At 58.8% G+C, this 12,350-nt stretch overlaps 1 protein-coding gene across 1 annotated transcript in view; it reads right to left on the bottom strand.

Moving 5' to 3' along the window:
- Positions 1-12,350, bottom strand: part of VAC14 (VAC14 component of PIKFYVE complex) — a 76,716-nt gene that overhangs the window by 46,527 nt on the left and 17,839 nt on the right. Inside the window, exons 11-12 of the mRNA XM_040253532.1 lie at positions 8,293-8,437; positions 8,058-8,123 (exon numbers count right to left, since the gene is read on the bottom strand). Coding sequence (XP_040109466.1) covers positions 8,058-8,123; positions 8,293-8,437 — 211 coding nt within the window. The remainder of the gene's footprint in view (positions 1-8,057; positions 8,124-8,292; positions 8,438-12,350) is intronic.

Genomic DNA, 12,350 nt, shown 5'->3' on the forward strand with positions numbered 1-12,350 from the left:
CACCATCGGAGAAGCTCTGCCAAAAAGACTCCCAGATCTGGGGGTGGGAGCAAGGGCACTGCTCAGCCTTAGACCTATTTTCCTACTGAGGAAACCACCCTGATTAAGCCCTTGTACGCCTCGGTAAAGCAAAAAACAACTTGAATAAAAGAAATAAGAATTGTCTTGGTTTGTTGCCTGACTTTGAACGCAAGCCCTTAGGAATCAGGAACAGTTTTCTTTCCTTTTTCTTCTGTTCGAGTGGACTCAGAAGTCCTTCCAAGGCGCCAGTTCCGTGCCATACTGCCAAAGGGCAGCCCCTGATGCTTATTAAGTTCCTCGGTGACAGCAAGTGCGGGTTCTGGCACCTGGAACCGTCCAGCCGCCACCCTGAGGGGAGAGGGGGACAAGGCCAGCCCGGGTCAGCCGGCGTGGAGATAAGGCTCCCTAACTTCCCAGGGTGAGACAGCGTGGAGACAGGGGCCCCAACTTCCCAGGGTGAGACAGCGTGGAGACAGGCCTCCCAACTTCCCAGGGTGAGACGGTGTGGAGACAGGGCCCCCAACTTCCCAGGGTGAGACAGCGTGGAGACAGGCCCCCAACTTCCCGTAATGAGCTGGCTTGGAGACAGGCCCCCCCTCGCCTCCCACCCCGGGGCTTCCTGTTGAAGCCCTCGCTCACTTGCAGCTCTGACTGGCAGGTGCCCTGCAGGAGATGAACTCTCCCTGTGAGCGGGCAGGGATGGGGAGGGGCCTCTGCGCAGGGCAGCCTGGGGCAGCTCAGTCACCAGGCAACGGGCCGAGGGGCCGCTGTCTTCAGGACCTGGCCCGCGACGACCAGGACAGCAGCACGGCCTCCCGGCTGCTGCTGGGTCTCTGCTTAACCCCAGCCCCGTGTGAGCCCCACTCAGCTCTGTCCAAGTGGGCAGGCCCAGGCCCCCGCGAGCGAGGAAGAGGGCAGAACGGGCCACAGTGTGCTCTGCTGCCATCTGCCCGCCTCCTGCTTATGCACGTACTCATGAAACGCGTCTGGGGTACTGGGTGCTGCAGTGACACAGACAGGGACCTGGCCGGCCTGGAGGGGCAGAGGAGTGGGTGGTGTACTGACCTTCACTGACTCACGGGGCATCAGGCCGAGATCCTGACCTAGTTACCTCACTTCTCTGAGCCGGTTTCTGCTTGGGAGGGCTGCTGTGGAGACGGTGAGGCCTGGTGCAGGCTGGGAGCCAAGCGAGCACCCAGCGTGCTCCTGTCCACAGCATCTCTAGCAGCTCCCTGCCCTGGCGGCGGGCCTTGCAAACTGCCAACAGGAAGACGCCAGGCAAATGCAACCAACTCTGCTTTGGCCATCTCCGGAGAAGGAAAAATGGACACACGTCCTAGGAGAGATCTTGGCTGCTGCTGATGCCCCAAGTGAGGTGGGGGGGTGTGTGTGTGTGAAAAAGGGCCTGGCCCAGCCACCTGGGCGACGGCAGGGAGAGAGGGCACTGAACTGGCAGACGGGGGCCCCCAGGCTCCCAACAGAACGGGGCGGGCCCACACCGAGGCTCTCAGTCAGAGGTGAGCATCAGTCACTGGCGGCCTGCGGGGAACCAAGGCCACAAGGCCCCCCTGGAGAGAGCAGTTCATGGAGGTCCAGGCTGCGGCCCAGGCAGCTGGGTATTGAAGAGCTCCGAGGGATCTGACGGCGGCCCTGGTGTGTGTGGCTCCCTTGGGGTACTCTGTAGGGTTGGTGGACGCAGCCTTTCTAGGTGAGACGCCTGATCACTTGAGCTCAGGGAGAGACGCGGTGGGGAAGGCGGCCGGCTCCTCCCGGGAGCCCCAGCCCTGTCCAGAGGAAGGTGGTTCCTGCCCCCTCCCCTTTGTGACTCCTCTCTGGGCCCTACTTTTCCTGCTTTGGGAACTAAACCTCCCCTCTGGGGAGCCTTCTGCCCTGAGTTCCCGTTATGGTGCAGCTCTGGGTCCTCACCTTCCCATCAGTGGAGGGAATTCAGACAGGGACAGACTGGAAACCCTCCCAGCACAAACTGTCTTCCTAGAGCAGGTGATGGCAGCCAACGGTGGGTACTGAGGGCCCCTCCTCACACCAAGGAGGTGCCCCCTAGCGCAATGATGGGCCTGAGACCACAGGGCCCCACCCATGCATGGCAGCAGTCCGCTGCCAAGGGCTCCCCGGTGCCAATGGCCAGGGCCTCTCCTGGGCCGCAGGTGCTGGGAGCCCCCATCCCCGGGGCATGTGGCTGCAGGCCTGGTCTCTCCTTGCTGGCCACAGCTCCTTTCCCTGCTCATCTGTCCCTGCCCCTCATTTTCTCTCCCAAGCCCTGCAGGAAGCCACAGGGTCCACCTGGGAGAGGAGAGGACCAGCCCTGAGGCCTGTAGTGGGAGGGCCCGCATGTCCTCACCTGCCCATCGAGTGGTGGCCCGGCTCGCCCCTCCACGTGGGGTGGGCGCTCCGCAGGCGGAACCGAGCTCCTGGCTGCTGCTGTCTCGCCCTTCGGTGCTCTGGGCTGGTGCCTGACCTGACCGTGTGATCCGACCGTACAGAAACACTCAGAACTGAAGCGTGGGGTGGCGGGGTTGTTTTTGTTTGTTTTGGAGAGTGGATGGAATGAAAATTGGAGCGAAATAAAAACTGAGGCAAGGATATGAGAAGGAAAAACAAGCCCCATTCTTACGGAAGACTGTCCACTTTTGAGCAGGCCGCATTAGTATTCTGGGCGGTAGAGTCAGGACCACACAGTCAGGGCTGGAAGGGACTTAACACGATCCAGCCCGACCGCGTTTTAGGGAGGAAAATGAAGGTGACATGGAACTGGTTCCAAATAGGAAAGAGTCCGTCAAGGCTGCACACTGTCACCCTGCTTATTTAACCTACATGCACAGTACATCACGCGAAATGCTGGGATGAATGAAGCACAAGCTGGAATCAAGATTGCAGGGAGAAGTATCAACAACCTCAGATATGCAGGTGACAACACCCTTATAGCAAAAAGCAAAGAGGAACTAAAGAGCCTCTTGAAAGAAGTGAAAGAGGAGAGTGAAAAAGTTGGCTTAAAACTCAACATTCAGAAAACTAAGATCATGACATCTGGTCTCATCACTTCATGGCAAATAGATGGGGAAACAATGTTTCCATCTCCAAAATCACTGCAGATGGTAGCTGCAGGCATGAAAATAAAAGATGCTTACTCCTTAGAAAAAGAGCTATGACCAACCTAGATAACATATTAAAAAGCAGAGACATTACTTTGCTGACAAAGGTCCATCTAGCCAAGGCTATGGTTTTTCCAGCAATCATGTATGAATGTGAGAGTTGGACTATAAAGAAAGCTGAGCGCCAAAGAATTGATGCTTTTGAACTGTGGTGCTGGAGAAGACTCTTGAGAGTCCCTTGGACTGCAAGGAGATCCAACCAGTCCATCCTAAAGGAGGTCAGTCCTGGGTGTTCACTGGAAGGACTGATGCTGAAGCTGAAACTCCAATACTTTGGCCACCTGATGTGAAGAGCTGACTCATTTGAAAAGACCCTGATGCTGGGAAAGATTGAAGGCGGGAGGAGAAGGGGATGACAGAGGATGAGATGGTTGGATGGCATCACTGACTCAATGGACATGAGTTTGAGTAAGCTCCCGGAGTTGATGGACAGGGAAGCGGAGCGTGCTGCAGTCCATGGGGTCGCAAGGAGTCGGACACCACTGAGCTACAGAAGTGAACTGAGCCTGAGCACGTTCCGGGGAGGAGAAGAGAGGTGGGGAGGTGCCTCAGCCTTACCATGCAGTGGGGGCAGCACGGGGCAGAGGCTATCCTCTCTCCACCGGGCAGCTGCCACGCCACCCTCAGCCGTCCCTGGCATGGCTCACTGCTTCGGGTTGGGGCCGGGGGGGCTCAGCAGACCTGGGGCAGCCCGGGGGCAGGGCAGAGCCAAGTGCATCCAGCCTGGATAGAGCAGTACCCCTCCCAGCGGCACTCTCACTGAGCTGAGTGAGGGCAGACCTCGTGTGGGGTTTAGATGATCTGGGAACTGACAGACCCAGCTTCCAAGGCTGGCTCCTGGCAAGTTATCCCCCTCATGCCTGAGGTTCCTCTCATGTCAAACGGAGGATAATGAAGCTACTCCTGGACCACCAGGCAGATTCCTGAAGACAAAGGGTGCGATGCACTCTGACCAGCGCCACGACCCCATAAACTGGTTTCCGCCTCTCCTTCTCCCAGACACGGGGTTCAGCACACAGCACCCCCACGGTTTCCGAAAGAAGCCAGCGAAGGGGGTGTCAGACAGGGCACCCCCGCCTCTCTAAGCTGCTCTCAGATGAAGGCAACAAGGGGGAGCCCTTGTTTCTGGGGCGGACACGGAGGGACAGCCCATTTCCTGCAGCAGGCCTTCCCTCCTGGGGGCATGATCTGCCCCTAAAGAATCTGAGGGTGATGGACAGGTTGTTAGGAAGGGCCAGGCTCAGATGGGGAGCCTTTCTCCGCCTCCTGAAACAGCGGTTGGCAGGGCATGTGGAGACACCCTGCTCTCCATGCAGGTCGGAGCAGTCAGGCTCCTGGCCCAGGTCCCTGGGGAGGAGGGGCACCCGACCACCCTTCCAGACCTCTTCTGAAACTTAGACTTTTTTTAAAATCCTATATATTTTTGTTTAAAATAGATTTTCGATTTTTAGAGCAGTTGTAGGTTTGTAGTAACCCTGAACAGAAGGTAACAGAGGTTTCGCACGCACCTCCTGGCCCCGCACACACACAGCCTCTCCCTCACCGGTCTTCCTCACCACGGCAATGTGCCTGTTACAATCAGTTTGCCTGCACTGAGAAACATCACCTCTGAAGCCCACAGCTGATGCTGGGGTTCGCTCTGGGCATGCGTGTGATGACACGTGCCTGCCGTGACCCGCAGAGGATCTGAAATGGAGGCAGCTGTGCCTGAGGCTGGGGTGGGGATGGGAAACACCGAGGCCCCTCCGGGCTGGCCACGCCACAGGAAACATGGAGAGGACCCATCCGTCGTCTGGGGGATCACGGGCAGAGCCCGCCCGGGCAGCTGCGGGCTCGGGAGGTGGCCAACACTGGCACCTTCGGGCAGGAAAAGAGCAGCCCTGCCTCCCGCGGGTCCTGCAGGAAGCTCTGCGGATATGCCTTGTGTTCCAGACTGTGGGATCAGGGTCGCGTTTTCACTTAAAAACAAGTCGTTGGATCTCTAGCTGATGGGAGAATTTCTACTTCAGTGCCAAGAATATTAATTTGACACCTGCAAAATTCTTTCTGACAAAAGGGATTTTCAGATCAAGGCTGTGAGGAACAGGCGGTACTGAGGGAACAGCCACTTATCCTGAATTAGGAGAAGCAGAGACAACCAAGGATCCCAGAGGGGTGTGGACTGCTGAGCTGTCCCTGGAAGGGGCGGGGGAGGCGGGCAGAGAAACAAGGGCCCGCGAGACACCCGTGAGGCCACGTGCCCAGGGGCTGGGGAACGTGGCGGTGGAGCTGGGGCTCTGAGGCTCGGCCTCTCCTTGCGCCCAGCTCCTGCATCATGAACACCTGGTACACTCTGTCACCTGGGGCCAGTGCCTCTCCCCGGGGGACGGGTATGCGGGTCTGTCACCATTACACTGGGAGAGGAAAACATGAGCAACATAGACCATAGATGGGATGTCCTGGATAAACAGAGCTCCTGTAAATCAACAGAAAAGTGGGCAATGGGTCAGGGTGCTGAGGGAGAGCTTTTTCCAAAGCCCCACAGCCCTCTCCATACCGGACTGGACAGTCTTCTCGAGAACGTGCGGAACAAGAGAAAAAGGCCAGATGCTGGGGATGGTGATATGATGACTAAGCACAAGCTTGGGGGCCACACATGGTAAAACACAGGCATGGAGGCTCAGCAACTGAGCGCTCTGGGGACAGACTTGGTTTTGGCCCCATCAGTCGGTGCCACTACTTCACCTCCCCAGCCTTATTTCCTGAATTGCCAAATGGAAATAATAACAGTATTCTCCCATAGAAGAACTGTCGAGGGATCTCTGGGCACTACAGGGAAGGTGTCTAAGCACATTCCCTGACCCTGGGATGACTTCAGACAAGCTGGTGGTTATTAACGGGCTAACCCGGCTGTTGAGGCACCTAGGCTGAGTGTGTGGCCCTGCGTGGGGCAGGCCATGGTTACGTTCTATTAGCGAGGGGCCTCCCCTCACGCCACTCTGGCTGTGGGCCGATCTGACTCAACGGGCTTTCAGGGTCTTGCACCCCCGGAGCTTCAATCTGAGATCAGGGCCGTGCCTGAAAATAACTGGGGAAACCTCACAGAGGGCACTTTCTGGACGCCCTGGAATGGAAGTTCGCACCAGGAGAAGAGGGATTTTGTCTTGTTCGTGGCTGCATTTCCACTGCCAAGTACCTAGGACGCCCTCAAGGTCACCGGATTCAGCAGGGGCTACTTAGGAACAGGATTCTGGAGAAGAACCAGGACGTGGCAGGATCACGACTCAGCAGTGATACTGGGTTCCCAAATCCCTCCCCGGGAGAGCAATGGGATGGTGGGGACGCTGAACTGCTGCTAACAGCAGAGCTGCCTGCCCGCCCCACCCCCGGCAACTGTCCCTAAGAGCAGCTGCAGCCTCCTCTCCACCGGAGGCCCACAAGATGCGCCCCAAAACCCGGCACCATTTGGCACCTCAGCAAATCACGTTTCCACAGCCGCAGCCTGAACAGAGCTGTTTAATGGACCGCACCTCCTCCGGCTCCATTTAAATGCACAAGCACACAAGAACCAACCGCGGGTGAAGAAGGCTGGATGGGATTAAACAACTCGATTTAAAGGACTGAAAACTCAGCTGCTTCCACCAAAGTCCTGGGGAAGGAACCAATCAGCAAAGTTCTTTTCTCCCTTTCTGTACTGAAATGAGGGCCGTGAGTGTGCAGTGAGTCAGTCATATTCACGCAGAACCGGGCCATGTCCACCTGGGCCGTGCACTGCAGCGGCGGGGCGGGAGGCAGGGTTTGTGTGTGGGTGTGTGCGTGTGTGGGCCTTGCACTGCAGTGGGCGGGGGGGGGGGGCAAGGGAGCGGGGAGGTGGTGTGTGTGTGTGTGTGTGTGTGTGTGTGCGTGTGCGTGTGTGTGTGTGTGTGTGTGTGTGTGTGTGTGTGTGTGTGTACTGCTTCCTTCTTCTCCAGCCCCTGCCCCCTCCTGCTCGGCGCTGGGAGGTCTGCAGATGCGAGTGCCTGCTGCCTCATGGAGCCCAGAGGAGGGCAGGTGAGGGCAGGAGACGGGCAGGTCAGGGCCGGGGCCGCCAGCATCCAGCACGAAGCCCAGAGCGGGCATGGGCGGAGGGCAGGGATGCCCCCCAGGCAGAAGGCGATGCCCGGCTGCAAGCCCTGCCCCTCAGCCGGGAGGCGGGACATCCAACCAAGAAGGTCCCTTGGGGAGGATGCCACTGGCATGGTACAGGGAGGCTGAGGGTACAGCCCTTGCTCACCCTACTCTGGGGTCTCCACACTCGGGGCACTGCCTGAGAGGGGGCCAGCCTCTCTCTTTAGCTTGTGGTGACCCCCAACAAAAGCAAAGACTCAGGGTCCAAGTTCAAACTGGAGGCCAGAAAGGAGTCCAGCTGAAAGGAATCACAACTGATGCTCCGAGGGCTCACCCGCTGCCAGGCACAGCACTTGGCGTTTTTGGAGACATTTCTCACACCCCTCCGCGCCGTCACTACCCCACTGGATGGAGAAAGGAAACCGAGACGCAGGGTCGGGCAGCGGCCCTGGGCAGCGAGGCGGCCGGAGCTCGCCCTCAGGCTTCCTGCCGCCCCTCCTTTTGGCCTCATGGGGACCGGGGACTCCCTGCCGGACTGGCTTCCTTGCCGCTCAGACCCGGCGCTCATCAGAAAGGCCCGCAGAGCAAGAGCCTTTACTCCCCAGAGGACAGGAGACACGGCTTTCTCCCTGATGGCTGCTCCTCACCACACAGGAGCAACGGGGGGACTTTCGGGGTGCTGGCTTAAGAGAACAACAGCAAAATAAGCCCCTCGGAGCTACACCGTGCCCTCAGCAGGGGAGGCTGGCGGCCAGGGCCCGGAGGAGGGCGGGGACCTACCTCGTCAGACTCGTCCGACAGCGTCTGCAGGAGCACGGGGAACAGGCTGTCCGTGTGCCGTGACATCTGTGGAGAGGGGCCGTGTGAGTGCTCAGCAGCAGGGGCCTCCCACCCCAGGACCATGCCACGCTCCTGCCGCTCAGGGCTTCCCCAGAATGGGAACGACCAGGACCCTGCCAGGCGCGGGCAGGCCCTGCAGCCCACCCCGGAGCACCACCCCAGCCCGAGGGCTCACCTTGCGGGGGGTCTTGATGTACAGGTGGTAGAGCCACTTGAGGACGGCGATCCTGGTCATCATGCCGATGGCCGTGTCGCTGAGGTGGCAGTTCAGCACCTGCACGATCCCGTCCAGGTGGAGGGTGACTGGGGCCCTCTCCGTGCTGTGGGCAAGACCAGGAGGGAGCTGGGCTGAGGCCCACAGGCCCCTCCCCAGCTATGCCCCGGCCCCGCATCCCCAACACAGGGTGCCTGGGTGCTGCTCTGCCAGGCGGGAGCGTGGACACCCACGCTGCGGCAGGAGGGCCAGTACGCTGGGCAGCCACCCACGGCCCCCTTTCTACTACCAGGCTGCACCAGAGAACGTGCAGAAGGGTGGACACCTCTGATGTCAAGCTTGGGACTAGCGGACCTCATGGCTGAAAGGCAGTTCAGCGCCCTCAGCGCATTACATCCAGAGCCTGTCAATGAAACAAAACCTCCCTGTCCAAAGAGTCCAGGGAAAGGCCCCAGGGACACCTCTAAGTAACACAGGCCCTGCCCCAGGCACCCAAAGCCCACTTCTCCAATGAGGACCCGTGGCACTTCACCCGGTCACACGCAGGGCCCTCGGCATAGCGGCCAGCCTGAGCGAGGGGCCTTCAGAGTCACCTCTGAAGTTGTTAATGTTCTCATCTGAGGCAGCAAGGTGGTGACAGGCTCAGCTTGTAGATTGGACCCTGCTCAGAAGGCCTGCGCTCTAGGACGGGTTGCAGGCTCCCTGCTCCCCTGGCGCGAAGCCTTGCTGGTCTCCAGGCAGAGAAAAGTCCCGCCAAGCAGCCCCAGGAAGGCTGGGCGCCACCAGAACAGACCCAAGTGGGGCCCCCAGACAGAGGCTGGGGCTCTCCGGGATGGGGCTGGCGAGGACAGGGGGCCTTAGGGTGTCGGAGGGGCTCCCTTCCCCTCTGATGCAGGACGCCATCGCCTGCCTGTACAAAACGGTCTTCCGTGGTATTTCCAGATTGCTCAATTATTCATTTGCGTCAGGAACTCAATGCCTTTGCTTTCCAATTCGCCTGCAGCCTCTCTGAAGCTCATTTGATGTGAACTCCTAAAGGGCAGGGTTCTGAGCTCTGTTAAGTGCTCAATGGAAGTGCTATTTAATGTGGTTTGATGATTCCCCATGGAGCTCGTTTTGGGGGCACGAGCGGGCACTTCTAGCCTCTGGTGGCCTGGGGGCTGGGTGCGTGAGGGATGCCGCCCAGCAGACCAAGCCTTGGGGAGAGGCTGCCGCTGAGGCTCCCCGAGAGCCACGTGGCTGCAAGTGCTGGGGTCTTCCGAGGACAGCCAAGCATCTGGGTTCTTCAGCAGCCTGGACAGATGGGGAAACTCACGCACAGACAGACAAGTCCAGGGTGGCAAAGGTAGGTTCCCAGACAGTCTCAGCCACCCAGGAACCCGCTGCTCTTCACCTCTCTCTCTTTCTCACTATTAGAAATATAATGCAAGTCATATATGGAATTTCATGTTTTTTGGTTTTATGTTAAAAAGTATAAAGAAACAGGTAAAGTTAAATATGACAATGTATTTTAAACAACCCAATATACCCCCAGGGCTTCCTGGGTGGCACAGTGGTAAAGAGTCTGCCTGCCATTTCAGGAGGTGCAGCAGACGCAGGTTCGATCCCGGGGTCGGGAAGATCCTCTGGAGGAGGAAATGGCAACCCACTCCAGTACTCCTGCCTGGGAAACCCCATGGACAGAGGAGCCTGTGGGGGCTACAGTCTACGGGGTCGCAAAGAGTCGGACGCGACTGAGCGTGCACTCACGCAATACGCCCCAAATGTCATTTCAACGCACGATCAATACAAAAGTCAACACACAGGTTAGTGACAGACTCCGTCACACTCTTCGCAGCGTCCTCAGTCTTTTAGCCTGCGTGTCTCCTGCCCTCAGCATCCTCGGCTGAGACTGGCCGTGGCGCGTGCAGTAGTCACGAGGGGCAGGGGCGCCTAGCATGCACAGCACGGCTCAGCAGTGGCCATCCAGGGCTGCCCATGCATTTCGTCTTCTCTTAACAATTTCCGGACGTCCCTCTCCCTGTCTGATCTCCCAGTCCTGCTTTGCCCCATCGCACTAGCCTCCTCCTGGTGTGCTCTGTAAGCTCTCCTTGGGTGGGCAGGAACCCACAGCTGGAGACACTCTAGACACCTTCCTGGAGCCCGAGGTCTTAATGAAATGAGCTCGGAAAGCAGTGGGGAATGATCAGAAGCCCCTTCCTGACCCTGTGAGCCGAGGGCCCCAGGGAATCCCTCTCCATAGCAGAAGCTGCCACAAGGGCAGGTTGCTGCCGCTTCCTGGCTGAAACAGCCCTCAGGGGGAGGCCTGGAGGGTCCTTGGGACGTGGCACAGCTGTGCCCTGAGCTGCTGGGGGGCGGGAGGCAGTGCCGAGCCCCGTGGGGTGTACGAACCTTGGGGGTCAGGCTCTAACACTAAGCAGGAAGGGCAGTGGTGGCGCTGGGAACAGCGAGAGCTCAGCTTCTGGGTGAGCACCCTGTGTTGGACTCCGTGCTGAGGCGTGTGCCCGCAGAGCCCTGCTTAAGTCCCCCAGGGCCCTGTGCCCACAGCCGTGTGACTCCCAGTCTGGAGACGAGGCAATCAGAGCACGGAGGCACTAAGTAACCCGGGCACACCACGTGGCTGCGGAGGGTGGAGCCGGCAGTTTGAACGCGCCGTCTGAGTCCAGGGTGGCCCTGCCCACCGCACGGCTCTGCCTCCTAACGCGCTGCACTCAAGCACTCCGGCAGCACTGTTTCCCAGGGAGCGGGACGCCGAGGAAGCTGCTGCTCATCTCGGGGGGGTCGGTGGGCCAAATCCCAGTGGCCCCAGGTAGCCAGGGTAGACAGTCCCTTGGGCAGCTGGGCTCCTTAACTTACAACAATCCCAAAGTGCTGCGGGCCAGCTAAGCATGTCTTACCGAGCACAGACACTGAGGGCAAGCCTGTGATTGGCGCTGCCCTGGGGCCAGACAAGGAAGGAAGGGTGTTACGGAGCCGGCGTGAGAGCGGGCGGCACCCTGGGTGCCCACAGCGGCCCTCCCCAGACAAGGGGCACCCCAGATGGACGGTGAGGTGGGCGTCGGCTTCAACCAGCCAACAGGCCCTTGGTCATGTGAGGCAGTCCCTCTGGTGCACAGATGGAACACTAGAGGACCTGCCCGAGGCCAGGAGGCCTGGCACGCCCCTCCCTCAGCCGGGGACGCTCTCCCGGGCTCCCCGTCCCTTGGCTGGCTGGAGGTGAAGGGCACGGGAGGCCAAACAGCCCAGGGTGCTGGGGACAGGGAGAGCGGATGATCCCGCCTCCGCGGGGCGCTCTCAGCTTCCCCACCGGGGGGCTGGCTGCGCTCTCTGGGCTTGGTGCGCGCTCCATGCGAAGCCGGGGCTCTTCCGGGTGCGGCACACTGCGCCCGGTGCTCAGCTTCTGAACTGCTGGTTTGGAGCCAGAGGTGTGCACCCTCTACCCTGGCTCACCCTACCCAGAGAACGGAACGGAACTCACTCAAAGCTTAGAACATATTTCTGTACCAGTTCCAGAGAGTCTAGTTACTCCTGAAAGTGAAGTTGCTCAGTTGTGTCCAACTCTTTGCAACCCCATGGACTGTAGCCTGCCAGGCTTCTCCATCCATGGAATTTTCTAGGCATGAGAGTACTGGGGTGGGTTGCCATTTCCTTCTCCAGGGGATCTTCCCGACCCAAGGATTGAACCCGGGTCTCCCGCATTGCAGGCCCTGGGGGCTTCTGAATTATTACATGGTGTCTGCAAAACCCTATTCTCACCACTTATTTCTCATAAAGCATCTCATAATGAAGATCATACGTGTACATGTACTATGACATCCAAATGTGTGGCGCTACTGTGACTGTTAAAATACTGACTTCAGGAATAAAGGTTCTGATATTACTAATCCTGACAAAGCCCAGTGCGTCTCCGTGGGAAGCAGCACTCTATTTCTGTAACATCTAACCCTTTATGGCACTCCTATGTTACAGCTCTAATCAAATTAGAGCGAAAGTAAGTCTAAAAAAGGAACTGTTTCTGA

This window comes from Oryx dammah, unplaced genomic scaffold (assembly GCF_014754425.2).
Source record: "Oryx dammah isolate SB20612 unplaced genomic scaffold, SCBI_Odam_1.1 HiC_scaffold_13, whole genome shotgun sequence".
Taxonomy (NCBI): Eukaryota; Metazoa; Chordata; class Mammalia; order Artiodactyla; family Bovidae; genus Oryx; species Oryx dammah.